We start from the raw sequence: 27,290 nt of genomic DNA, 5'->3' as shown, positions 1-27,290 counted from the left end.
AGTCCACTCCACATTTCCACTCCACCGTTTCAGCAGCACCAGCAACACAGCCAAAGCCCAAAGAGGCGGCAGCAGCACAGCAGCTCGGCCTGTTCCCATGGCTCCTCTGCTGTTCAGGGACATGAAGGGGCTGTCGTGCTCGTCCCCGGCGTCCACGGCGATATGCCCGAGCCTGGAGCGGCAGCCGATGGTCCGGCCACACAAGGCCATTGCCAGTGCCAGCCCCCTGTCTCACGTCCCTGCCGCGCCCAGGACACACCGGCACGACGGTAAGAAAGGGCGGCAGCAGGAGGAGCAGCAGCAGCGAAAGGCTGTCGTCGTCGGAAACGCCGGTGGCCTCGTCAGCCCGGCTGGCTCGTCCCGCTACTTGCTGAGCGGCCGCTTCGCCGCCACCGAGGAGATCCAGGAGGTGGAGTCTGCCCCGGCCGTCGACGTCAAGCCCAAGCGGGAGGAAGCAGGTGAAGCTGCTGCTGATGCGAAGAGCGCGCAGGCGCAAGAGCAGGCGCAAGAGCAGGTGAAGTTACTGAATACTCACTAGTATGAGTTATGACTAGCGTGCAGTACTTGTGTGATTCCTTTTATTATTGTTATTTTTAGCTTTTGGCCCTACTCTTCTTGATTAGAAAATGATAAGAGAAATCAAAAGTGAGATGATGTGACCAGTGACAACAATCATATCAGCGTGGGGGCTTTGAGATTATGTGATAGAAAAATCGTAGCTTTATGGCTTACAGGATCGTTATCAGAACTTGATAAACATAGCGTCTCTGATTTTTTTTAAACAATAATATGTAAACAAAGGCGCTTCTTAGGTTTCAAGCCTGCTGATTCGTTTCGTTTAGTTCAGTAGTACCTGTGAAGGAAACATATGCCTCCTGCTAGATTCGCCTAGCTAAGAAAGCATGCATTGGCATCTTAGCAGGTGGTTGTGCTCAAGGTATCCCTGCACTGCAAAGCATGCGCCGGGAAAGTGAAGAAGCACCTCTCCAAGATGGAAGGTGAGCCTGGCAGCTACTACTGTATTTCTTTCAGGATCTGAAACTTCTGTTCGGAGTTCATAGATCACAACTAATCATTGGCCTGTGGGATGCAAGCAGGCGTGACGTCGTTCAACATCGACTTCGCGGCGAAGAAGGTCACGGTGGTCGGCGACGTCACGCCGCTGGGCGTGCTCAGCAGCGTGTCCAAGGTGAAGAACGCCCAGCTCTGGGCGGCGCCGCCGGCGATAGCCGCCTGAAGGAAGGACGAGAAGGAAACGGGGGCCCGGAAACCGAATCAGCAGCCTTTTAGGCCCCCCTATCCGTTGCGGTTGGCCGGCCGTGGCTGGTGGTAGGGGGAGGAAGAGGAGTGCGTGCGTAGGCGTAGCTGGAGAAGGTGTCCGTACGTACGTAGCCAGGCACGGCACGCGTGACGCGTGTGGGGGCACTGCCGGCCAGCACGCTGGGCCAGTGCGACACTGTGAGCCTGCGCTGGTGTGTCTCCTCGACCAGCATGCGTCCACCGCGTGTCCGTGTGCTGCCACTTGAATGCAGATTTGGTTCTTTCCTGTGGTCGTCTTGTGAGTTGTGTTGTGACCCTCCTTTCCTCTCCTTGTTTGCTGTGGTTGGTTGGCGACATGCAGTGGTGGTGGTGGTGGATGCGATCTTGCTTGCTGCTGCTTGAGTGCTTTCATCTGTTTCTGTTATGATGAACAGGTAACTCTGCCTTTTTTTCCCTTCTATGCTGCAAGCCTGTAATTAATATAAGAATGCATGGCACTGCATTGTTGTCTGTTCTTCATGGGAAAATGAGTGGCATGTAGTTGGTGTGTGGGAAACTGAAAAAGATATGAAATCAAGAAGTTTTAGCTCACACATCATGAATGGTGGCAGAGACGGATAATTTCTCTTGTCTCGAATCTTAACTCAAAGAACACCGAAAAGAGTTATGATATCTATGCGCCGAATACGAATGTATAAATACGGAGTAGGATATGAGATTCGAAAAAATCTGATAAATAAAAAGACCACTATTGTTTCTCTTGTTTAAGATCAATGCCCATTGACTGTGTCCCATGCACGCAGAGGATAGATATGAAACGGAGGAAAATATACAAAATAAATTAATTAATTAAAAGGGCGTAAAGGAAAAAACCCAAAAATCGAGAAAGAAATATATGCGAGGAACAACGACCAAGGCCCGTGCGGGTGCGCTCTCCCTCGTCGAACAACCAAAACTGGGCCGGCGTCAGCCCATATCCTTTACTTTCGTTCACGGACTCACTGTTGATCCCGCCTGGGTTTTCTGTCTCTCTCGCTCCCGTCTCGCTCTCCGACGACTGCTGGCCGCCGCCGCCGTGCTGAGGTCTTCGTCGATCACTTTGCCGGCGTCGAGCACACACCAGATACTCACCTTCTCCCTCTCTGCTGTGCGAATCCGAGCACTCAAACCCCAACGCTAGACCTAAAAGCTGTTGGACAAATCCTAACCTAAAAGCTGTTGCACTATTTGGCCCAGTTCCTCGAAGCAAACGCACCGTCGTTCTCTGTTCCTGTCGCGCTCGCCCACAGCCACGCTCAGACGCGCCGCCGCTTGCTGATCCGCTTGACCGCCAAGGCGTCGACCCGCTCGGCTGCGCCGTCGCCCGCTGCCCGCCACGCTCGGCCACGCCGCTTGCTATCTGCTCAACCACCAAGGCCGACCCGCTCGGCTGCGCCGTCGCCCGCAGCCGCTGCCAGGAGCCCCCACCACGCTCGCTGGTCCGATCGACCACGCCGTCGCCCGCGAAGGCGCCTACACCGCTTGGCCAGGCCGCTGTCCGCCACCTGCTTGCCCAGGCACGGCGGCACGGCCGCATAGACGCCCGACTCCTGAGTAAAAGCAGTCGAGCAGGGCAGCTCCCATCTGACGGGTATTTGTCTAATTCTATCTTAATTTCTATTTCTAAGTTTCCAGCCCTTCTATGGAGTGTATAGTTGTTTATATTCAATTGGATTGAAAACTAAAAATTAGGAGTTATTGACGAGGAGATGGAATATGCAAATGCATCAAATCGTTACTAGTTATTTATTGTTGTACTCTATGTTTCACGTTATGTTCTTAGCTATTGTATTGCACAAGCATGTAGTGGAAGAACATCTCGGTTTGTAAACTTCCTTTTACAATATTTTTTCAATGTTGTTTTCGGCTTTTCGCTCCAAGAATTTTGCCCTAGTCTTCACCAAGTCCTGGGTCCGCCAATGTGCACATGATTACAACCATGTCCCTAAGTTTTTTTGCCGGGTCCGCCCCAGTGTTTATGTTGTCTAGTTTAGTCACGCTATCCTTTGTTGGGTCCGCCTCTGGTGTTTACATCGACTTGTCAGTCATGATATTCTCATTGTGTGCAGTGTGCAGTTTTAATTTCTTTTATCAGGGTGAGATAGATGAATATTAGTTCACCAGTACAGCTGAAATTTCATTAAATATGGGACACAACCTTGAATTCAGTAATCCACTAAAACAAGGACAATCACACAATGTAGCTGCTAGAACAAAATGAACAATCTGATCACAGTTTTTACAACCTGCATATTATAATACCATGACCATTGGTGGAACTGAAGTGAAGTGAGTACTGTTTGTTGTGTCTCTCAAATCTCAAGGTGTAGTTTTGAATGAAATTGTTGTTTTTATATTTTATTACCTCCACTTGTTTGATACTTTGATGTTCCTATGCCATGTTCTAGCTCTTTTTCTTGTTTGTTGTTTTATCGCAACAATTATTTTCTATCAATTAATTTTAAGCAATGATCTAAGATATTGTTCTGATCAAACCGATGCTGCCTCCACACTGATAATTGCAACTTCGACATTTCATGATTATGATCCAATTTACATTTGAAGCACCAAACAGGTCAACTGCTGTCTTTGCTTTTGCAGAGTTCTATCTTAATTGTACTGCTAGATATGCTTGGACATTAGTGCCATGGCTCCTCAATACCAAGCTGCGACCTTGATTGCCTCTCCATCTTATCCAAGTGCCATTGCTTGGTCAAGCGACAATCTTGTGGCTGTTGCATCTGGTCATATTGTAACTATTCTGGTAAATACAATCCAATCACTCTGAGATGATCGCATATATGTCATATTCTTAGGGTCATGATAGTTTATATATGGAATATGGATAAGCTTAACATTGCACTAACGATGCCCATTTTTTATATTCAAGAATCCATCTGCGCTTGATGGACCCCGTGGATTGGTTGGACTTTGTCGCAGTGACCCTTTTCCTATAGGACTGGTTAATAGAGAAGGTAAAACTGGTCTTTGCATTAGTCATCTCCCAGAGGACTTGCTTAACTTGAACATTTTTTAATTATTTGGTACAATGAATGAAGACTTAACATCAAGGTTTTAAAGTCAGCTAGTCGACTCTAGTCGCCTGAGCACCGATAAGGTGACTAATCGCGATTAGTCGTCAATTTGCTCGATTAGTCGAGCCTAGTCGACTCCTAGTCGTCCTATAGTCGTCCACCTATAACAGGACCATATGTGTTGGTGTGTGTGTAGTTGTAGCTGTCTAGCTGGACTGCAGGACTGCATGAATTGTGCCAGTGCCACTGTCATCGTTCTGGGGCTGGGGCAACACAGATTCTGGGGAAATGGCTTCAACATTATTACGCTGCCTTTTATTCTCATCTACAGCGGCACAACAATCAAGTGAAGCGCAACTCAAGAGGCCAAGGCGGGCACAATACTGCTCAGTAAGTGAACAGAGAACACTGAACAACCAAAACATTAGAGCAATTACAGTTTGAAGAGGTGATCATCTCGGTCTCTGAATTCTAAACAGATGAGGAGTGGTCGCCTACTCACCTGTTCAGCCATTGAACAGACAACAGAGGAGGACATTAGCGCGCTGGAGGGGGGTCTCTGTAGACTACATCCGTCGCGTGATGCAGGGGGCGCAATTGCTGCTCGAGGAGAGGGCCGGACGGCGGGAGAGGAGGGCGCGACGATGGAGAAGGGGCGGCGACACAAGAGAAGGGGTGGCGGCGCTGGGGAAGGGTGCTCGTGAGACATTGTGTACTGTATTGGTACAGGTAGAAGCGTAGGGCAAAACAGTGTTTGTGTTGTGTACAGATGGTGGGTCGGCCCACATAATAGAGGCCGAATTAGTGGCCCAAAACAGGCATAACTAGTCGACCATAACCCCTAGTCGGACGACTAATCACGATTAGTCAGCGACTAGGACGACTAATCACTACCTAGTCGCTCTAGTCGAGTTGGAGACCCTAATCGAGCTCGGACTAGCGATAAGACCGACTAATCGTGACTAATCGCGATTAGTCGGACGGCTTTAAAACCTTGCTTAACATCTAGATGGACCCCGTGGATTGGTTGGACTTTGTCGCAGTGACCCTTTTCCTATATGACTGGTTAATAGAGAAGGTAAAACTGGTCTTTGCATTAGTCATCTCCCAGAGGACTTGCTTAACTTGAACATTTTGTTAATTATTTGGTACAATGAATGAATACTTAACATCTAGAAGGCTTTTGACACAATTAATTGAAGCTACTTGGTTGAGGTCCTATGGGCCTTTGGCTTTAGTGCGAGATGGTGTGGATGGACCTTCATTCTGGTTGGCACGACTACTTCAAGAGCCGTCTTCACGGCCTGCAAGGCGAGAGCTTTCCATACAGACACATGGTACGTCAGGGGGATCCTCTTTCCCCCATGCTGTTCATCCTGGCCATAGAGCCACTTCAAATGATCCTAGACCTTGAAACTCAATAGGGGTTGCTCAGACTGTTACCGTTGTCAGCAGTCTGAAAAACCGCGATGGGAAGAGGTTCGGGCCGCCGGAACGTAATACCCTACGTCCTATTTGTGGGTTGTTTTGTATTGCTTGAGTTGCAAAAGCAACCAAGTGTTGAGCGGGAGAAAGTCTATCTGAGGAGAAGTCCTTAGGAGCAGCCTGTGTGTGTGAGTGTTCGAGTGGTAGTCTAGGAAGAAGTCCATAAAGATAAAGCCCCCCTAAGGGCCACCCTCTTTCTTTTATAGGCCAAGGGAGAGGGGATTACAACAGTCATTTGGGGTTAGCCTAGCAACCTTACCTAGCCTATTTTATTGCAGAAGTTGTATATGTCAGCCCACGGTTCTGTAGAAGCGCGACCTGGATGTCGCGGATGATTTAGGACGTCACAGCCTCACAGGGCGTGGCGCATGTCGTCCACACTCCTACATTGGTGCACTGGTGCCACGCCTGGAATATCTGGTCCTAACAACCAACGTATCAGGGCCCCTCAGGTAGGTTAGATAAAGATAAGGTTAGTATGGGATAAGATTAGAATTAGAGATAAGATTAGATCTAGTGCTTAGAGATCAAATAACCCTCTCTATATAAGGAGAAGGATTGTATCAATTGAAGGTAAGCAAGAGATTAGAAGGAAATCCCCTCTCTCTTGCCGGCCATGGGCAAAGCGTTGCGGCCGGCCTCCCCAGCACCCCTAACCCTAGCCGTCGCCCTCTAACCCTAGCCATCACCCTCAAACCCTCGCAGCCATCTATTGCCCATAACACAACGAGTGGGCATGATGCACCACAATTACACCTATTCCGTCGCACATGCACAACAAGTGTATGTCTCCACCAACTCTTTGACCAGCCACGACGTGAGTGGCTAGTACACGTGGCACGCCGGTACCAGGAGCCCTCCTAACCAGGGGCGTCAGGAGCCCTCGATGGCCAGGGGCGTCATGGAGCCCAGGGGATACATGGCATGCCAAAGATAGGGACTTGTCGGGGCCCTAGACGCGTGGCTCTCTTGCCCCCCCCCCCACCCCCTCCCCCACTATAGTTGGTGGAGCGGGTGATTGTGGGAGGCCTCCCAGGAGCCTGACGAAGACATGCACGACAGGCCCCCCTCACGTTGACTGATATAGCCATAGTTTTCAAGTCGCCTGGTCGCCAGATCTTTGATGGTGACCGATTAGGCGATTAATCACGATTAGGACGTTGACCAGGCCGATTAATCGGTGACAGGTCGTCCACCTAGTCGTCCTAAACGTCCTGTACTAATCAGGACATATATAATTATACATAGTTATATACACTAAAGTGTATAGTTATATACTATATAATATACTTTAAACAACAGTAAGTAATCAAAACTACAGCTGAAACCAAACTGAATCCTAAACTGGACAAGGAGAAAAGGTGGATCCAATAATTCTAAACTGAAACCAAACTGTGATGGTGTACTACATTCTTGACCAGGGACTAGGTGCTTGATTAGGGACAGGGATCACGGTACCTTTAGATGAGGTACTCATGTTCCTGAGTTCTTGTCTTCTTGATCATAGAGGAGTCGCCTGCCGGAGTTGGTCAGGGAGGAGTGAAGGAGTTGCTGGAGTTGGTCAAGGACTGGAGGAGCAGGCGGTACTTGTCTTCTTGATCAGGGATTAGCCACCGGAGTTGGTCAAGCTGGAGGAGCAGCAGCCGGATGTTTTCTCAGGGAGGAACTGAGGAGTCGCCAGGAGCCCAGGAACGATGGATCAGCAGCCGGCCGGCCAAGGAGAAGAGACAGAGAGAGGGAAAGCAGATTTGGAAAGCCAACCAATCAACTAAATGGTTCCTTTATTATCCCCAATAAATAAGGCGCCAGAAAGGAAAACGAGGCACCAGATTTGGACCCAGCGTTGGCTTTCCATGTTCACACCTTCTGGTCGCAGCAAATACCTAATCGAACGATTAGTCGCAATTAGGCGACGATTACTCGGACGACCAGACGACCAGACTACCTAATCGGGTCGGAGCCCCTAATCCACTTCATCTTACCGACCAGGACAATTAATCGGACGATTTGAAAAGCATGCACGTAGGCACGTAGCAGGGGTCCCGACCACACATTTCCTTGTCTCTGCTGCTAGGTCTTGTTGACTTGACCCCCCGCTGATGGTAGGGCCCATGACTTGATCCCCGCTCACTCCAGTTTGTTGTAGCGCACGGGATACCCGTACCCAGGGACTCTAACAGAGTGGAAAACAGCAGGAAGTCCAGTGAGACCATGTAGGTGTATTAATTCTGCTTGATCTAAAATTTTCAATTTATCTATATTTGCAGATCTCTTGGAGCCATGTTTATTGTCCACTTCCTTAGCGCGTGAGACTGAACCATGTGCCCGATCGATTTCATGGTCTCAACAAGGATTTGCACCTAACTCTGGGTATACAAATCTTTGACATTCTAAATGATCTTCTCTAGGTGTAAGTTTTATGTACAAGCTCATCTCCGTCCTACTTTACTTACATATGTTTATAATATGGATGACTAATATAGGTGTTTGCTGGCTGTTTGCACTATGGATGGTCATGTGAAGCTTTACAGGTCACCAATTTGGGAGCTATGTGATGAATGGGTTGAGGTGAGCATTTTCTGTGCTATTTAAGCAACATTTATTTTATGATGAAATGATTGATTATAAGAAATTTAAGAAGTTGGTCTAGATACCAACCAAATGTCTGCTACAGTGATCCTTATGCTAGATTTGGTTAGTCCATTGTTCCCATGATCCACACATAATGCATATAAGTAATATAACTTTTTTTTTCTCGAACGACGCAGGAGAGCTGCGTGTCATTTCATGAAGAGGGAAAAAATTATATTACAACAGCTAGGTTAGAAAAAAGCCTATAAACTGAGTACACTACCAAAACACACAAAAGGACCTACCCAATGTCTGGCAGCACAGATCGCCACACAGGCCCGGGAATAGCGACCAAGAAAAACACTAAACTGTCAATGCCCTATCTAAGAGAGCCTGTTGGTTTGTAGCACTGGCCATACACCACAAACTACACTTATTTGACACGGTGTGGAGAAGAATTTGAGTGTTAGGCTGGGATCCTTAAAAAATAATTGAATTCCGATGCTTCCAAACTTCCTAAGCAACCAGAATGATAATAGAATTAAGTCCCTTGCGAATCTCCCTAGGCACTCATCTGATGGCCCCCTTCCACTGCCTTGCAAAGCTAACAGCTGTATTCGAAGGTGCCACAGTGACCAAGCCTAGGTGTTGTAAAATCAGGTTCCACAATCTACAAGAGAACATAGGAGATCAGGAAATGCTGTATAGTTTCCTCTGCCTGATCGCAGAAACATGGAACCGAACCGAGGAACCGAATGCCTAGGCTTACTCTTAACCACCCTTTTTGGGATCGAGTTGTATAAGGCGGGTGCCAATTCAGCGATAGTCTTGCCATTTGTCCACTGATCTAACCAGAAGCGGATAGGTTCACCATTTTCCACTACAGACACCATTGCCACATCAAAGAGGGCCTGAGCGTTTTGATGATCTGTTCTGTTTCTTGCGCTCAAAGCCATACGTAACGCCCATCCAAGGGTCTCAAGATTGTGTATGCCAAGTCCCCCATACTGTGAAGGTCTCTGTACTTTTTCTCAGGAGATTAGACAATTTCCAACATTGACTTTCTCCTATCCCTTCCAAAGGAGAATCAGATGAACATTAACTGCATAATATAGTTTTCAGACAAAATTTTGTTCTGTACCACATTCTTATTCCTGTTTGCAATTTAACTTTGTTCTTGACTTCTTGGTTCATGGAATAGCTTTTGTTTGCTCTTAGTTGTCTGTTATTAATTTCCAGAATAAGTTTTTTTGGTCTTTTACTGCATTTGTTTGTTAGGAATGATTAGTGATCACCTGTTCTAGGTCACGGATATTTTGGTGCTTATTAACATTTCACCTGGCCTAGGTCGCAGATATATCACAGTTGCTGTTTAACTACTATAAACTTATAAACTTTGGAGAGGATAATGGTTCTCATTTGACTTCTCTGGTATGATAACTTTTACTCTAGCATGTCATCATACTTTTATCTGAATATGTGGCTAAAATTATGATTTTTATAATCAGAAGAATACAAATACTGGGGAGACAGAGGTTTTAGGATCTGCTTATGAATTGCAAGAATCTCTTTATTTCAGGTGTCCTGGACAGAGAAAACTAAAGCGATCAAGGTGAATTTCGTTTCTACTTCACATTTGCCACCGAGAAAAGTTTCCACATTTGAAATAATAAGATGATCTAAGGGAGCACCATTTAGCCATCATGTAGGATGTCAAGTGCTGATATGCAAACACTTTGTACGAATTCATCCATGAATGTCACGAATTTTTCATTTTAATTTATTTTGTTGCAAGAAGGCAACATTCTTAGCAATCTTTCTGACATCCATATACTGTACCTGAATTTGTTTTCATTGATTTTTTATTGAATATAGAGTTGATGGTTTTATTTATGACGTCAATGAAGTTGATTTAGATGCATCAAAGGATGCAGACTTCTCGATCGAACCATGTTCTAAATCAAAGAAGAAATATTTGAAAAAGGTAGAGATTTTTACACATTTATGCTGAAGTTTTGGTTTATTCTTTTAATTTGTAATAAAAGGGAAACTTCGTTGTTTCATAACGAAAAGGAAGAACGCGAAAGGACTTCTAGCTGAGTTGGTTAGATGGTCTGAGTAGCACTCCTCAGGTCCTGAGTTCGACTCCCCATAGGAGCGAATTTTAGGTTGTGGCTAAAAAACCCCCCTTGTTTGTCCTACGCCAAAGCACAAGTCTAAGCCCCCCAGTTGCGGTCGTTCTCACATGGGCTACGGTACCACTGTGTATGCGTGAGGCAGAGGTTCGAGAGTTTTCTCGACCTGCATGAGAAAGTCTTCTTTTTAATATAATGTCCAGGGTTGTCTTACCCCTGCAGGTCAAGTTTCTTTTAATAAAAGAAAGAACCAATTATTTCCTCTGTTTTTAAATGACACCGTTGACTTTTTAAATCCATTTGGCTTTTGGAGTATTAGTCTTTCCAAAATATTTGTGCTAATAGACAGACATACAAGGCATGCTTAAAGTACTTTGAATGACATATCTAGTGACACTCTTCTCACTTTCCTTAGCTACTAAGTAATTGAATAAATATTGCTGGTCGAAGTCTGAGAAAAAAATTGTGTTTAAAACAGAGGGAGTATCATGCTAAAGGTGTTTCATAGCATAGTAATGACTGTTTTGTGTTTTCTATTTAACATTACTGTGTTTGTGATTCCAGACTGTAAAACCCAGGCATGAAGTAGTTGCTGTAAATGAACGAAACAACACAGGAAATATTAAAGGATCATTGTCCTCCAATGGAGAAAACAAATCCCTTCCTCTTATCACGGCAAAACAGTATGCTTGTCGTGCTGCACATTTGTCTTCCCTTGTAGTTTCATGGTCTCCAGTTGTGTCATCAAGTGATAAAACATCTTGTTTATTGAGGCATTGGTGCATTATTGCTGTTGGCTCTAAATCCGGAAATCTTTCTTTTTGGAAACTACCTAAGCCAGAATATTACACAATAGATGCTGGCGTGGTTACCAGTGATCCAATGCTCATCGGGGTTTTGCAAGCTCACAAATCATGTGTCAGTGTCATAGCTTGGCAAGTTCTTTCTGCGGGCTCTTCAAAATCCTCGTTGCTTTTAGCTACTGGATGCTCAGATGGAAGGTAATCGTGATTTATGTGTATTTCTGTAAATGATGATGTGCTTTCTTCAGCTATACTATCTATAGTTTCTTGTTTGCTTACATGAATTTTTTAGCTCTTCTTGACTCATGACATGGCAAAAATGATACATGGGGATGATCATAAACATAGTTTTTGCTTCTATGCTTGGTGGAACAAGGTCAAAGTTTGTCCATAAGCAGCAGAATGGCCTGTATAGGCATGCACTGAGCTTTTGGTATCCCTGCATTAATATTGAATTGTATAAGTGGATTGCCTACCTTATCCCAATAACTTAAGCTTTTGGGTTGAACTGGTTAGTGCGTCCACTCTTACATGGTTTCAAAGCTAGATGTCTCGATTTCGAATTCTAGCAGATGCTTCATTTGTGCCTTCGTCCCTTTATTTCCACGTTTGCGCCTTTCTCTTTGGCTGCACGTGGGTGAGTGTTGGAGTGTATAAGTGGATTGACTTTTGGATTGAACTGGTTAATGCTGTGACTAACCTGGATTAGGCGAGATAATAGCCGGAGAAGGAGAAGGAGCTGGCCGCGAGGGCAGCACAGCGACGGCGCGCCGCCGCCGAAAAATTGGATCAGGGTTGGGTTTAGACGTAAACCCTAACCTGCTCTGTTACCATGTGACTAACCTGGATTAGGCGAGATAATAACCCCCTCGGGTACTGTAGCATATATATAGGCAGTCAATAATATATGGGCCTTATGGGCCTTAACAAGTGCATCCACTTTAACACTTAATAAATAAAAATAAGAAAGCACTCCCACCCCCCATTTATTTTGCTAATTGCTCTGCTTGATGTTAAACAATCATGCAGCTCATTCGCTGCACTAGATATCTGGGCGGTGGTGAAAATACTCTACTCATATGCCTTGAAGATTCTCATTAGTTTTCTCATAATTTACAAACTTTGGTTATTCCTATAGTATTTATTGCCTTTGGATAGTTATTATTAGTTTCTTTTGTAAACATTATTAGTTTCTTTTGTAAACATTACATATCTAATGTTGAAGATTTGGTATGTTTTTTCAGTGTTAAGATATGGTTAGGGAATATTGAAGGGTTAAATCAATGTGCAAGTGGAGAAGTGCCATTTGCGTTAGTTGCTGTGGTATGTAATATATACCTAATAGAATTCACACTTAGCATGTATAGTTTATGTGTTTTTTTAGACTGCGCATACCTTTAAGTTTCGTCCTTCTGAACTTTGATTTTCTTCTGGCTAAAGTTTTAATTCCAAATGTTTATTTGGCCAGGTCGCCACTGATTTATCATCTCCAGTGTCATCAATCTCATTAGCCATACCTGCCCAGTCTCAACACGAGGTCAGTTTGGCAATTGGAAGAGTATCTGGGTCACTAGAAATATGGATATGGAATGCATCTAGCAACAAAATTGAGATTTTCAGTGCATGGCATGCACATGATCAAGTGGTAATGCTTCACATTGGTCGAGGATATTTTATCTTCAGAAATTTTAAAAAGAAAATGTCTAACAACTAACATCACCATAGGTAACAGGTTTACAATGGGCTATGGATGGCTATTGTTTATTCAGCTGCAGTCAGGTTTGTTGACTTTTTGTATTTTCGCCTATTTGATTGCTGCGCCTTGAATTGTATATTGCATTTTAGCATCAAAACTTGTTCCCGAACATTGGGTTGATTGAAGCCATTGGATTGTTGAAAGTTGGAGAGTCTAAGTAAAACATCAAATAGAGATGCGGGATGTGTGGTGAAAACCACTCTGAGATGAAGTAAGAGTTGACCACTTTAGGCAGCTATGCTCAGCCACGGATCACTACCTTCCTTTCTTTCATATTCTTTCCATTATCTTTTTCTTGTTAGACAACCTTGTTTTTTTATCGAGCACAGAAGAGAACTGTGCATCATTTCTTTAAGAGAGAAAAAGAACAGTAAAAAGGAGGTAGAAGACCCCCCCCCCCCCCCCCCACCCCCAAACAAAAAACACACACACACAAGGGAAACAAAAGAGCAGAGCAGATAGCCTTCGCAGGTAGCATGACCTGCAATTAAGCGACAAAGTGCACCAACAGAAACTTAGGAAAAATCAAGTAATCAACCCCCAACAAGCGATCCAGCCAGCAGCTCTTGGAGTCCTTTTGCACCAGCAGAGCACCATAGAATGTATTCATTTGTGAGTGTCTGCAGTAATATTGTGATGCTTGGACTTGCACCATTAATGATACACTCATTTCTGTGCTTCCAAATTTCTCAAGCCACCAAGGTAATGAGTGAATTAAGCCACCAATGTTTATTTGGATAAGTTGTGTTTCTTAGTCTCAAGTGCACAAGATTAGGAGAGTTGTTGCTGGCATATAGTGTGCTTATAAGCTGAACCGATGTGCTTGTGCAAAGTTAAGCAATACACGAACCTTCCTTCTATCTCCATTTTCTGCCTCTACACTTCCCATTTTCTCAACATAGGGTGTTGAGGTGAACAGCCTCCTCTCACTCCCATCTAGGATCACGATTAGCTCCCACCTCTTACACATATGAAAAAGCTAAATACTTGTCGTGCTTATTTGTTTCAGGAGTAAAATGCACCATGGGTCCTCAAACTTGGTTCGAGTGTTGTCCATGTCCCTAAACTTACTAATCATGTCACATTAGGTTCAAATCACCATGACTTGAGGTAATCAACTTGCATAGCACATTGAGTTCACGATGACATAGCACCAATGTGCTCACATGCTCGGGAGGGAAGAGATGGGACTCGCATATAGGCCCACATGTGTGCCATGTCATCATGTAGTCAGCGTGTCAATATTGAGATGGATCTTCTAGAGGCGCCCCATTAGTCGAACGAAGTTGCAGGTGAATATCCATTGGTGTCAACAATGCGAGCATCGGTAAGACTAGCACGATCAAGATCTTGTATGTACTTGGACTGGGAGTGGTAAAAACTGTTCGGAGTCTGAAGATCCTCAATTCCCAAGAAATAACTAATAGGACCCAAATCAGACATATGAAATTCCTTACTAAGGTGCTTCTAAACATGAGAAATATGCTTTGAATCATCACCCGTCATCAGCATGTCATCCACATATAAGAGAAGTGAAGTGTGTCTTTCAGATAAGTATGAATGGATAATACATGATCATGGTCATTAGAAGAAAAAACAACCTCCTTTATGACAAAAATAAATCTTTCAAACTAAGCACGAGGGGCTTCTTTCAGACCATATAAGACATCACGAAGGCGACATACCCTGAGGGAGCATCAACACCAGGAGGTGGATGTAGGGATGACAATGGTCACATTTTACCCGCTTGCCCACGGGTAAAAACCCTATAGGGTGCGGGTTTGAGTGTGAGCTTATACCCGCGGGTATGGGTGCAGATTTGATTCTCAACCCGACAGGTTCTCTCTTGCGTGTATGAAAATGTTGTACCCGTGTCCGCAAACTGTGTACCCACAATGGCGATATATGTGTCGGTATATATGTGTATATATGTATATATTTATTATACACACACACACACACATATATATATATATATTTGAGTATAAATATATGTGTATATTTTTTTCTCGAAAGCGCAGGAGAGCTGCGCATGTATATAGATGCTATACATAAAATATGTGTGTATATTTATGTGTCCGTGGGTATACCCGTGGGTTTATGATACATGTAGAGCTAGTTTAGGAGCCACAAAACCGGAAGGGATTGGAGAGGCTAAAATCCCTTCCTTATTCAATTTTGAATAAGAAGAGGATTTTAGCCCATCCAACCCCCTCTGGTATTTGGACTCCCAAACTAGCCCGTAGAGGGTATGAGTAGCATATTGTACACGTCGCGGGTAACGAGTACGGGTGCGGGTTTGATATTAAACCCGCGGGTGCGGGTTTGTAAACTCTCTACCCGCGAGTTTCAAACCCATTGCCATCCCTAGGTGGATGCATATAAACTTCATGTAGATCACCATGAAATGCATTTTTAACATCCATCTAAGAGATAGTCCAAGAGGATGAGGCTACAACAACGATCAAAGTACGGACATTAGTCATATGAGCAACCGGTGCAAAAGTTTTATCATAATCAAGCCTTTGAGTCTATTGAAAATTGCGAGCCACAAGACGAGCTTTATATCTCTCAATGGAACCAATAGATTTTGTTTTAACTTTGAAAACCCATTTACATGTGATTGGCACAACATTAGGGGGTAAAGGAACAATGTCCCACGTACCCGTGCGATTAAGAGCAGACAATTCCTCTGTCATAGAAAGCTGCCATTAAGGTATATGTAAGATCTAGGACACCGACTAGAGGGGGGTGGGGGTGAATAGATGGTTTTGACTAAAATCAAGTAATCAACAACACTAGAGAAATTTAATCAGTGCGACAAGAGGGATAAATTCTCTAGCCTATGTTGAACTAAGATATGTTGGCAACCTAGGGTGAACAAGTAATCAAGGTGTCTAGTAATGAACTATGATTCAACTAATCGCAAGCAATTGCAAGAAACAAAGTAATGGACAAGAGAGACGCCGAATTTTTCCCGTGGTCTCGGTGATTTGCCGATCACCCCTAATCCACGTTGAGGTGGATTCCAAGCTCTCACTTGCTCCTCTACCAAGACACCGCTTGATCTTTAAGCCAAGTGGATAAGGAAACACTCAATACCTCGACTCCACAATTGTCGCCTTTGCCGCTCCAGGGAGGTAGGCGCAAACCCCACACAATCTCCTTTGCGGCTTCTTCACAACCTTCTCAAGAGCTCAATGGAGTCACCACCAAGCCGTTTAGGACGCGGCAACCTCCAAGAGTAACAAACCGATGATGATCGCTTGATGTTCCACCTAGTGCCTCAAAATCACATGGATGATGCAACACACTAGGATCACTCAATCACTAACTAGAATGCAATCTCAAGCAATGTGTGTGAGAGTGTTTGGAAAGCTCAAATGTGCTCAATGTATACTATGAATGGCCAAGAGAGCTGCTATACATGAGCGCCACTTCTACTTATACCCCCTCCAAACACTACTAGCCGTTATGGGCAAACATGAACACCTCGAGCTCTACCCACCTGACTTTAATACAGGCGGACGGTCTGCCGATCACTGCTGGACAATTCACAACCTAGAAGTTTGTATTGTCCGAGCTCAAACCTCGGACAGTCCGTAGTACAAACCACTAAATCCACACAGTTCCCTCCTCAAATCGATTTGAGCTCTTTGCGGACGGTCTACCGACCTTGGCCGGATGATCTGCACAACTCAGGGACTTGAGCAAAACGGGACCCTTCCTAGTCAATGCTGCGGACGGTCTGGCCACTAGGCCAGGACGGACTGCAGTACATATACTTTGGACCACTCTGAAGAACATCAATCTTTGGACCTCTCTGAGTTGATCGCGGATGGTCCGGCCTACTGGGCCGAATGATTCGTGTCACAGATGTTAGAGTATATGGATTAGGCCCATGAGGCTAGGCCCATGTGGCCCGTGTATGAACTCTATATAGCCACCCTCTCTAGGGTTGGTCCTATTATTCTATTCTACTTTAATATGGTATCAAGCTAGGGTTTCTTTCCCTTCCCTCCCCTGCCCTCCAGCCGCCGCTGCCCCTCTCCTGCCCTCCAGCCGTCGCCGCCACTCAGCTGCGCGCCGGGCCACCGTGCTCTCCATGGCCGGCGAGCAGCAGCTCTCTCCTCCCCCCTCCTATCTCCAAATGTTTCCTCCCCTTTCCGACTGACGCGGTGGTCGAGCCACCTATACTTCCTCTTTCTGCAGGTACTCGCTCGCCGCCTGTCGGTACTACTCCCGGCCCGGTGCCTTGCCTGGGTCCGGTGGTGTCGCCTACGATGGTGTCGCCTCTCCGTGGGGCCCCGTCTCCGACCGCCCCCGGGTCGAGCGGGGGTGGCGGGACTGCCCCGCTTGCGGGGCCGTCGGTACCGACCCCTCCAGCCCGCTTTGCACAGCCGGTGCGGGTCTACCAGCGCCGACCCCCGGTGACCACGTCGCCGGCCGCGGGACCGCCGCAGCCGGTCCCTCCGGCACGCTTTGCCTAGCCGGTGCGCGTCTACCAGCGCAGGCTGCCGCCGCCGAGGTTCGCACCACCGTCGCCGCCGTCGCCCCCACCGCCGCCGTCCCCACCGGTGACTTCTCCTCCGGCGGCGTCGCCGGTGGCCCAGTCCCCGCTAGGGACACCTACACCTCCGCCGCGGCCACCCGCGACACGTGTCGAGACGCCGGTATACCACCCACCGCTCCTTCACCGCGACCCGCGGCACGTCCACCCGATGGTGACGCGGCACGCGGCTGGTACCCTGTCGCCCCGGGTCCTGGCGGCCACGCCCGGGGACTCGCAGGTCTCTCCGGTACCCTCCTCCGTCCGCACCACTCTGCTGGACCCCCACTGGTGTCAGGCGATGGAGGAGTACGCGGCGCTCGTCGCCAACCAGACGTGGGATCTGGTGCCCCGTACGCCCGGTGCCAACGTCGTCACCGGCAAGTGGATCTGGACGCACAAGCGGTGGGCCGATGGTACCCTGGAGCGGTACAAGGCTCGCTGGGTTCTTCGGGGCTTCACTCAGCGCCCCGGAGTCGACTACGACGAGACCTTCAGCCCGGTTCTGAAGCCGGCCACCGTCCGCACGGTGCTCTCGCTTGCCCTCGCTCGCTCCTGGCCAGGTCACTAACTCAACGTCAAGAACGCCTTCCTGCACGCGCCCTCACCGAGACCGTCTACTGCTGTCAGGCGGCGGGGTTCGTGGACTCCTCTCGCCCTGACATGGTCTGCCGGCTCAACAGGTCCTTCTACGGCCTCAAGCAGGCCCCCCGGGCGTGGCACTCCAGACTGGCTTCGTTCCTTGTGACACTGGACTTCGTGGAGGCCAAGTCAGACACGTCTCTGTTCATCCACCATCATGGAGCCGAGACTGCCTACTTGCTTCTCTACGTGGATGACATCGTCCTCACTGCCTCCAGTCAGTCACTTCTTTGCGCCTCATCGACGCGCTTCAGCGGGAGTTTCCGATCAAGGATCTGGGCGTGCTTCACCATTTCCTGGGGGTCACTGCCGAGCCTCACCCCTCTAGACTCCTACTTCACCAGCGGCAGTACACTCTTGACATTCTGGACCGGGCCAATATGATTGACTGCAAGCCCTGCTCCACCCCAGTCAACACGCAGGCGAAGCTCTCTGAGGCCGAGGTGACCTTGTCGAGGACCCCACCGGGTATAGGAGTCTTGCCGGTGCCCTTTAGTACCTCACCTTCACCAGGCCGGACATCTCCTATGCTGTGCAGCAGGTCTGTCTCCATATGCACGACCCCCAGGAGCCCCACCCCCCGGCTCTCAAGCGCCTCCTCCGCTACCTCCGGGGCACCGTCGACTACGGGCTGCTTCTTCACCGGTCTACCTCCTCCGAGCTGGTCGTCTACACCGACGCTGACTGGGCTGGGTGCCCGGACACTCGGCGCTCCACCTCCGGCTACGCCGTTTCTTAGGCGGCAACCTGGTGTCCTGGTCGTCGAAGCGCCAGCCGGTCGTCTCCCGCTCGAGCGCCGAGGTGGAGTACCGTGCTGTGGCCAACGGCGTGGCGGAGGCTGCGTGGCTCCGGCAGCTCCTCGCTGAGCTCCACAGTACCCTCTCCAGGAGCACGTTGGTCTACTGCGACAACGTTAGCGCCGTCTACCTCTCCACCAACCCGGTGCAGCACCAGCGGACCAAGCATGTGGAGATCGATCTACACTTCGTCCGAGATCGGGTCGCCGTCGGTGATGTTCGGGTCCTCCATGTCCCGACCACCTCCTAGTTTGCCGACATCTTCACCAAGGGTCTTCCGTCCTCGACCTTCGCCGAGTTTCGCTCCAGCCTCAACATCAGTAGTGGCTAGTTGAGTCTGTGGGGGGATCCTATGGTTTGATGTACTTCTTCTTTTCGAGTCCAGTCTGTGAACTACGCTGCGTCGGAAGTTCAGACTGCGGAGGTGTTAGAGTATATGGATTAGGCACATGAGGCTAGGCCCATGTGGCCCGTGTATGGACTTTATATAGCCACCTTCTCTAGGGTTGGCCCTATTATTCTATTCTACTTTAATAACAGACACTTAAGCCCCTTTTCAAAACGCTTTTTGAAAAGATTTTCTTTCTCGCATTGGAGGCGTCGTTAGTCCTCATGCAAATGCAACATCTATATGCTCTGTGAGGCACTAAGTTTCACACAAGTAATCATCATTGACCCCTCTTGATAGTACGACTATCTAGCCTACTAATCCGGTCAATTTACTTCTCTAATTCCCCTGTGACCGACAAAAGTAAAACCCTATGCAATACCTTTGCCTTGAGCCGATCCACAATCAATACTAAAGTCTCCAAGACTTTCACTATAGCTCATCTTTCCGTGGTCCAACCTGCATTCTTATTTCTCCAAGAATCTGTTAGTCCACATATAATTGTTATTAATTACCAAAACACTACTTAGGGGCCTAGATGCTTCACAGTATACTAGAAGCCTCTTGATAAGAGGATGGTTCAAAGTTACCACACCATCACGGGGAAAACCATAGCGGTCTGGAGGTTCAATTGTGCCATGATCACGAAGACGATATCCCTGATTAAAAGCAACATGTGACTCATTATTGTTTGTTCAAGTGTCTTGCAATAGGTTCAACATCAGGACTAGCCGTGTGAATGGAGTGTGGACAACGAGTGTAGGTCTGGATAACAGGTGGTTTAGAAGAGTAAGACGAAAGTGATGTGGAAGTGGAAGGTGGTGTAATGGGAATGAGGACATTAGGTGTGGGTATGGTAGAAAACTAGGTGTGAACCATGTGAGCAAAGAACTTGTAAATATAGACCAAGTCAGAACGATGTTTTATGGAGTAAATCCAAGTATAATGAGAATGACCGTCAATAAAAATGATATGATATTTATGACCTTTTGAAACAAAAGGTGTAGGACCCCAAGCATCAGAGTGAATAAGATCAAAAGGTCTAACAGAATGAGAATAGCTAGTAAAATATGAAAGTTGTATTTGTTTTCAAAGATAACAACCCTTACACTGAAAACTAGACTCAACATGTGTGTTACCTAAACAGTTTGACGTTGTTAGAGAAGATAAGTGAGACCCACACAGATAACCAAGACGATGATGGCATTGGGCAAAAGACGCATCAGAAGTCGATGCAACAGAAAGCACATGAGCCGGAGCGGAGAGGTAGTGGATGAAGGGAGACGCAAGGTGTCCAAGATGCAGAGGCGAGGGGCAGTTTTACAGCGATGGCCAGTCCTAGTCACATCCTTGTGTTTCTATTCTGTGCAAAACAAGATGAGTCATCAAATCCAACAAAGCAACTGCGATCTGTAATTTATCCCACTGATAGCAGATCCATACATAACTTAGGTACAAAGAAAATATTAGGGACAGTAAAATAAGGATAGGAAAGAGAACATTGGTGATATGGCATAAATTACCATCAACAGTCTGAACAGAAGCACACTCGGTGACATGCATAGTAGATGCCAACTGTGACTGATCAGATGTCACATCAAAGAAGGCTTCAGACTCAAGAACTCAAGATGATGACGAAGCACCGACAGATGAGGTGGTAGCAACAACAACTGGGCCTCTAGGAGATGGTCCTATACCACGACCATTAGTAGCACGACATGCACAAAAGTCAACCAACTTCTCCAGGAACTTAGCAAAGCAGTTCTCAGAGTGATGAATGGTCCATGCTCACAAGGCTAGGAAGAGGTGCCCCTTGCTTCTGAGCAGCAGCCACCATACTATGAGACCCACACCAGTAGTAGAAGACATAGACTTAAGACGAGTCTCTTCAGCAAGTAATTCAGACAATGCCTTAGCCATGTTGAGTGTCAGAACCATGAAGCAATCGAGCATGAAGTGAATCAAATTCATCTCGAATTTGCATAACAAATTTGTGGGTGAAGAACTTCTCAAGAAACTTATGAGTTGGGCATGAAGCAGTTGTACAGACAGGCACTATAGAGGTCAATGCACCCATTAGACGAACAAAAGCTAAGTAGTACTCATCAATAGGCATATCATGTTGCTCAATGACATGAGTTTGTTCCATAAGAGTTTGTAAAAGAGCATCGCTATCCTGAACAAAAGAGGTACTAGAGTAACGAATAGGAACCAAAAGCCTGATGCAAAAACAGAGATACCAGAGCCAACTGGAACAGAAACCACCAAAGAATCGTCATCAACAGATGATGTAGCCAGGAGTCAGAGAAGTGAAGCTTCGTCACAAGTTGGAGCAGAGGTGTTCCGAGGAGGTTCGAACTAGGGGATTGCAGCAGGAAGCCGCCTCTCACGAACACCTGATGAAGTCACCGTCGTGTCTGTGGAGGAACCACAAATCCACGCAATGGCTACAAAGAGTAGAGGAGAGGGTCGTGAGGAAGACGATAGGTCCTGGCCACGAGGAGCGTCGCCAACAATGCAGACAATGTGATCGGTTGAAGGCGTGGTGCGGTCAAGCGGGGATGGCGAGGCGTAGACTACGACGACGGAACGCGTACAGGGATGGCGAGGCATAGACCGCGATGGTGGAAGGCACAAAGGCAGGGTAGGGCAGCCGCAACATGCCACAATGGCAGAAGACGACACAACGACGACAGAGAAGCGCAGTCGTGACAGGGCGCGCTGATGGAAGAGGCCGCAACGACGGCGGTGTGGTCACGCAGGTGGCATCGGAGAAGAGGGCCGCGATTGCGGTCATGGGGATAGCCACGACGACGGCAACAGAGGACTCACCGCAACAACGGTAAAAAAAATTGCGAGTGGGATTATATGGTGGGTTGAAGCTAACCCTTACCTGCTATGTTATCATGTTACTAATCTTGGGATTAACTGGAGATGATTAGTCCATAGGGATTGTAGAGAATATATAGCCAGCAAGTCTTAGCAGTAGTATGAGCCTAATGTGCCTTAACAGGTAGAACATCTAGTTGAGAGGCTGGCGATGCAAGCTTCAACCCAGGTGCTTGCAAGTCCTGGTTGCTTGATGTATTCTTCATGTATTTTTTTATTTTTTCTTCCATGATAAATTTGAAAGCTGGAACGTTTCTCGATTGTAGATTAATTTGCTAACTCAACATGGGGGAGAGAGGATCTCCTTGTCGAAGATCTCTCCTATGCTCAATGGAACCTCCCGAAATGCCATTCAGAAGCACCTAAGTGCTAGAGGAAGATAGAAGCCCACAAATGATATCCCTCCAAGCTTGTCCAAAGCCTACCGTGGATAGAATTGCTGATCAACTCGTAGGATGGAAAGCACATTTGATGACAAGGGATGTTAGAAAGGTGCAAGTTCAGTATGTGCTTACTAGAATGCTTATTTATCTCGCTATGGTGGTAAATATCCCCCTTGGGCTGTCAAGGCTATCGACAAAATTAGAAAATGTTTTCTATGGAGGGGGCGCGAGGAGATCATAGGAGGGCACTGTCTGATTGCTTGGGGCAGAGTTTGTAGACCTCTCCAGCTGGGCGGTCTTGGCATTTCTAGTCTTAAAGAGCTCAGTTGGACCCTGCGCATGCGGTGCCTATGGCTCCAAAAGGCTGAGCCTAACAGGCCCTGGTGCAGTTTACCCATCCAAGTGTCGGACAAAGCAAGGGCTTTCTTCTCGGTGGTGTTGATACCAAAAGTTGGTAATGGGACAAATACATTGTTTTGGACTGCTAAATGGGTTCATGGGCAGAAAATTGCAGATCTATTGCCTAGATTATTTGAATTCATTTCGAAAAGAATCACTAACAGAAGAACGGTCCAGGAGGCGTTGACAAATAGAAGATGGATTTCAGATATCACAGGAACTCTATCTTCATCTTTGGGATCTGATTTCAGATTTTGAGTTGCAGCCCGATGTGGAAGATAAACATATATTCAATATTGCTGCTAATGGGGCTTATTTTGCAAAGGCTGCATATGAAGGGTTGTTCACTCGGTTTGTTCACTTCGGTAACTTTGAAAGTGTTTGGACCCCCCCCCCCCCCCCCCCCCAAAAAAAAAATACTACTTCCTTTGGCTCACGACTCTAGATAGGTGCTGGACAGCTGATAGGCGGTACAGATTTTTTTATGGGATGGTGGGAGAAGGTTGACAAAAGTTATGGAGATATGGCCATGAGGGGTCTCGATTCTCTTATTCCCTTGGGGCCTGGATTCTTTGGAATCACCGGAATAGAATCGTCTTTGATGGATTATCCCCGTATTTCTGTCGCTCTTCGTCAAGCAAGAGAGGAACAACAGTTGTGCGAAATGGCTGAACTAAGGGTCTATCCTTTCTTGCAACCACCACTTTAGGAGGGAATTCTCTTAGTTGCTTGTTGTAGTGATGTAATTGTTCATGGATATTTACCTCTTTCTTTGCTTTAGTTCTCCTTAGGAGGGAATTCTTGTATCTGGGTCCATTTTGGACCATTTTATTTCTTCTTAGGGGGTGTTTGAATGCACTATAACTAATAGTTAGTGGCTAAAATTAGTTGAGACATCCAAACACTCTAGCTAATAGTTCAGCTATTAGCTATTTTTGGTAAATTAGTTAATAGTTAGGTAGTTATTTGTTAGCTAGCTAATTCCACTAACAATTTTTAGCTAACTAACTATTAGTTTTAGTGCATTCAAACACCCCCTTAATATAATGATGCGCAGCTCTCCTGCGTGTTTGAGATATATATATTGCTAACTCAACTTGTATACAATTCAGTATGTTCTTCCTCCTGAGAATTTGTATCACTCAGATTTTGAAAGTTGCACTTTTCAGACTGATGCTTTTCATTTTCTTCTTTCAGGACAATTCTGCACGTTGTTGGATCTCTCACGAAAACCACCTTGAAGAAATTTTTATGCATTCAAATTTTCCAGAGCTAAGGGAGTCAGCAGACGTAAAACTAGTAGATACTTAAATGTTTGTTATCCTTGATGTCCATTTTCTTTCTCATATAATTGGGTTTTCAATGTGCATGCAGCTATCAGAACTCTCTGATCGATGCTATGGTCTTACACTAGCACCTGGAGAACAGATGATTGCTGTGGTATGCCTTAGGCTTTTGTATCCAACATCTTTTTGTTCAACTGAACTGTTGCTGTCGGTGAAGATATGCATAAGCTACAATTCATGGCTGTCTTCTTTTCAGGTCCGCAGTTTGGATCTGAACCTTCTGAACCAGATGTATCAAGTCAGGTATTTTTTGCTTATGCATTGTGAAAAGTACTGGGGTTCTTGTGCTACAAAATCTCCTTGCTTTAATATAATATTTAGAATTAATTTCGGTAATCAAAACAACAGGACACAAAAGGCGGTGGTTGAGTTCATTTGGATTGGTGGCCAATTTGTTGGTATTCCACTAGACAGGAGCATTGATATTTGCAGTTCACAGTCCACAGACTTATCCTCAAGTAATCTCATGTGGTGGGGATCCAACATTTTGTGGTCGCTGAAGAAATACGAAAATGTAGAAAAGAGGCTTGTGATATGGGATGTTGTAGCTGTGCTGCAGGAGTTGAAGAAATCCGCACCTGCCTTTCTGGAGACTCTAGTGCATAGTTGGGTCTCAGTGTTACTTTCGGGCGACCCCCAGTGTGTTTCTATCGATGCTCCATCACGTTCAATGCATGACATGATGCCCTATGTCAGCACGCGGAAGCTACACTTACTGAACATAATGTGCAGAAAAGTAATGGTCAGCATTCACACACATCATGGTCCTGGTGCTGAAAACGGCAATGAGGAAACAACTGATTTCTGGAGCACTCTTTTGGTGAGGAGCGAAACAGAGCTGCGAGAGAGGCTGGTTGGCTTCACCTTTGCTGCAGTCCTGAAACGGACAGCGTATTTGTTCAATGGTACCTCTACTGAAAATTGCTGGTTTCCTGTTGGGGTTGCCCAGATGGATTCTTGGGTAACCATGAATTACGACGGACAAGTGCATGACCAGCTGCAGTCTATCAGATCAAAGATCAAAGATTTAGGAAGCAGGTGCATGCATTTTTCCATCTCGATTGATCAATCATCTGCCATCCAGTTCCATCTAACTGGTTCCTCCTTCAGGATCGACGGATACTCTGACGTAGAAAGCTGCCCCTACTGCTCTTCGCCGGTCCATTTCGAGTCGCCTGACGTAGCCATCTGTGGGGAAAGGCACACACTGCCGCGGTGCAGGGCGTCCATGATCCTGTGCTCCGTTGTGCAGCCTTTGTGGCACTGCGTGTGCTGCGGAGGCACGGTCAACAAGCTGTTGCCGGAGTCGTTCTTCACCATGCAGGCGTCCACCATGCATGATGAAGGATCGCTCGATCTGTCAGCAGCCTCCGTCCCACTTTGCCCCTTCTGTGGCATCCTCCTGCAGAGGTCGATGCCGGCGTTCCTGCTCTCCACCTCGCCGGCATAGAGGCTCTCTGTGGATGCTAGTAGGCATCCACCAGGTGTAGCATGCAGTAGCAATGTAGTACTAGTAAAGTTTGTTCTAGTCGATGCTGCTTACACTCAGTTACTCTTACCAAGTATGGCTGGCAGAGTGTCGGTTACTGGTCATTTTTTAGGTCCCTTTTGAATGAATACGATGAGTTCTTTTGTTTGGTTTCTTTTGGACCCTGACGGTGGCAGATTACCAGGCCAAGTTCAGCTATCTCGAATTGTCTCATTCGATTGTTGCGGACATGCAGTTCTGGCAGTTCCAATTGGTTGTTGCGGACATGCAGTCCTGTCAGTTGACTCAGTTCCAAGTGTACGTATTTTGCTTCGAGGCTTTCCCAGAGCAGAGCACGTGTCGATGGATGTAGCGGCCGGAGAACGTGAACGAGGCAAAACAACAGCGAAAACCAATCCCACCTGCGCCCTCGGCGACGACGTGCTCGACTGCTTGTGCACATCCTCGACCTGGGTCACCACGCTCTTTCTGTACGCGCACAACCTTGTCGCGCCATGGCGATGGATCACCTGGAAATCTCGCTTTTATCGCAATTCGCAAGTCGTAGGGGGATCAAAAGCACGACGAAAGTGGGCCTGTACAGGTTGGCTTCACGGCCCAATCAAGGAAGCCGGACTGTTAGCATTATCTACAGTTTTAGCCAGGTCTAAACAAGAGTATTCAGAAGAGGCTAACCATTTTCCATTAGTGCCATATTGCTTGCTCTGCATAGGTGAGCAAAGGCTCTGGCGTTCTTAGTGGCCGGCAGCTACACCGTTTCAGCTCATACAGCTGCGTGACGAGCGCAGAGCGAACTATTCTTTCGCCTTTTACTAAAGAATACCGTGCGCTTGTCACATAAAGCAGCATACACTTATTTTTGAAGGGTGCTGTCGTCCTGTACGGTGCCCAACAAATTTAATTAAATTTGTTTTATTTTTATCCAAACTTATTCTACTGTAAGTGTGCTCTCTTGCAGATTGAAAAAAAATCAGAATGACCAAATTTATATCAATTTCTTTAAAATTTACTACAGTTGGCTAAAGTTGGGCACATTATTAAAAATCAGGGTGATCCAAACGTTCATTGTAAACAACAGTTATTTAGCATCTGGCTCATAATAAAATACCAGGAAGCAGAGTAAAAAAAATAGATATTAAGCTAGACTCATCATATAAATCAAAGTAAAAATAGATATTTAAGGCTCATCGTAAAATTAGCATTATTAAGGCTTATATTAAAACTAGTGTATTTTGCGCGCCTTGCGCGCGTGCTGGGTCCATTAACATGGTTTAATGTAAAGAAAGTGTACATGAACATGTATAAGAGATGTTATGAAGCAAAT

General features: G+C 46.5%; 2 protein-coding genes and 1 pseudogene across 20 annotated transcripts; all 3 read left to right on the top strand.

The window, feature by feature from the left end:
* Positions 1–1,713, top strand: LOC100282516 (uncharacterized). The gene is given in 3 exon segments (NM_001155424.1): positions 1–514; positions 923–998; positions 1,098–1,713. Coding segments are annotated over 3 exon segments (633 nt in total). The 5' UTR covers positions 1–97; the 3' UTR covers positions 1,238–1,713.
* Positions 1,714–2,242: 529 nt separating this feature from the next.
* On the top strand, positions 2,243–26,182 carry LOC103644250 (uncharacterized). 19 transcript variants are annotated; one of them, XM_008667452.3, is made up of 17 exons: positions 2,243–2,890; positions 3,901–4,063; positions 4,190–4,274; positions 8,087–8,189; positions 8,303–8,387; positions 9,738–9,821; positions 9,899–10,002; positions 10,266–10,374; positions 11,090–11,526; positions 12,573–12,651; positions 12,797–12,973; positions 13,054–13,107; positions 24,329–24,421; positions 24,506–24,571; positions 24,674–24,720; positions 24,826–25,515; positions 25,588–26,164. In XM_008667452.3, exons 2-17 carry the CDS (start codon positions 3,947–3,949, stop codon positions 25,925–25,927), a joined length of 2,670 nt encoding a protein of 889 aa, XP_008665674.1. In that variant the 5' UTR covers positions 2,243–2,890; positions 3,901–3,946; the 3' UTR covers positions 25,928–26,164. The 19 variants fall into 19 exon arrangements, with proteins under 19 accessions (XP_008665674.1, XP_020402613.1, XP_020402612.1 ...); XM_008667453.4 differs by having other exon boundaries at positions 2,771–2,890; positions 9,902–10,002; XM_035964431.1 differs by having other exon boundaries at positions 2,771–2,890; positions 8,087–8,227; positions 8,351–8,387.
* Positions 26,183–26,735: 553 nt separating this feature from the next.
* On the top strand, positions 26,736–26,846 carry LOC111590673 (uncharacterized; annotated as a pseudogene).
* Positions 26,847–27,290: the final 444 nt, after the last annotated feature.

This window comes from Zea mays, chromosome 1 (assembly GCF_902167145.1).
Source record: "Zea mays cultivar B73 chromosome 1, Zm-B73-REFERENCE-NAM-5.0, whole genome shotgun sequence".
Taxonomy (NCBI): Eukaryota; Viridiplantae; Streptophyta; class Magnoliopsida; order Poales; family Poaceae; genus Zea; species Zea mays.
Note: the sequence above shows the minus strand (reverse complement) of the source record. Positions and strands in the feature narration are given on the sequence as shown.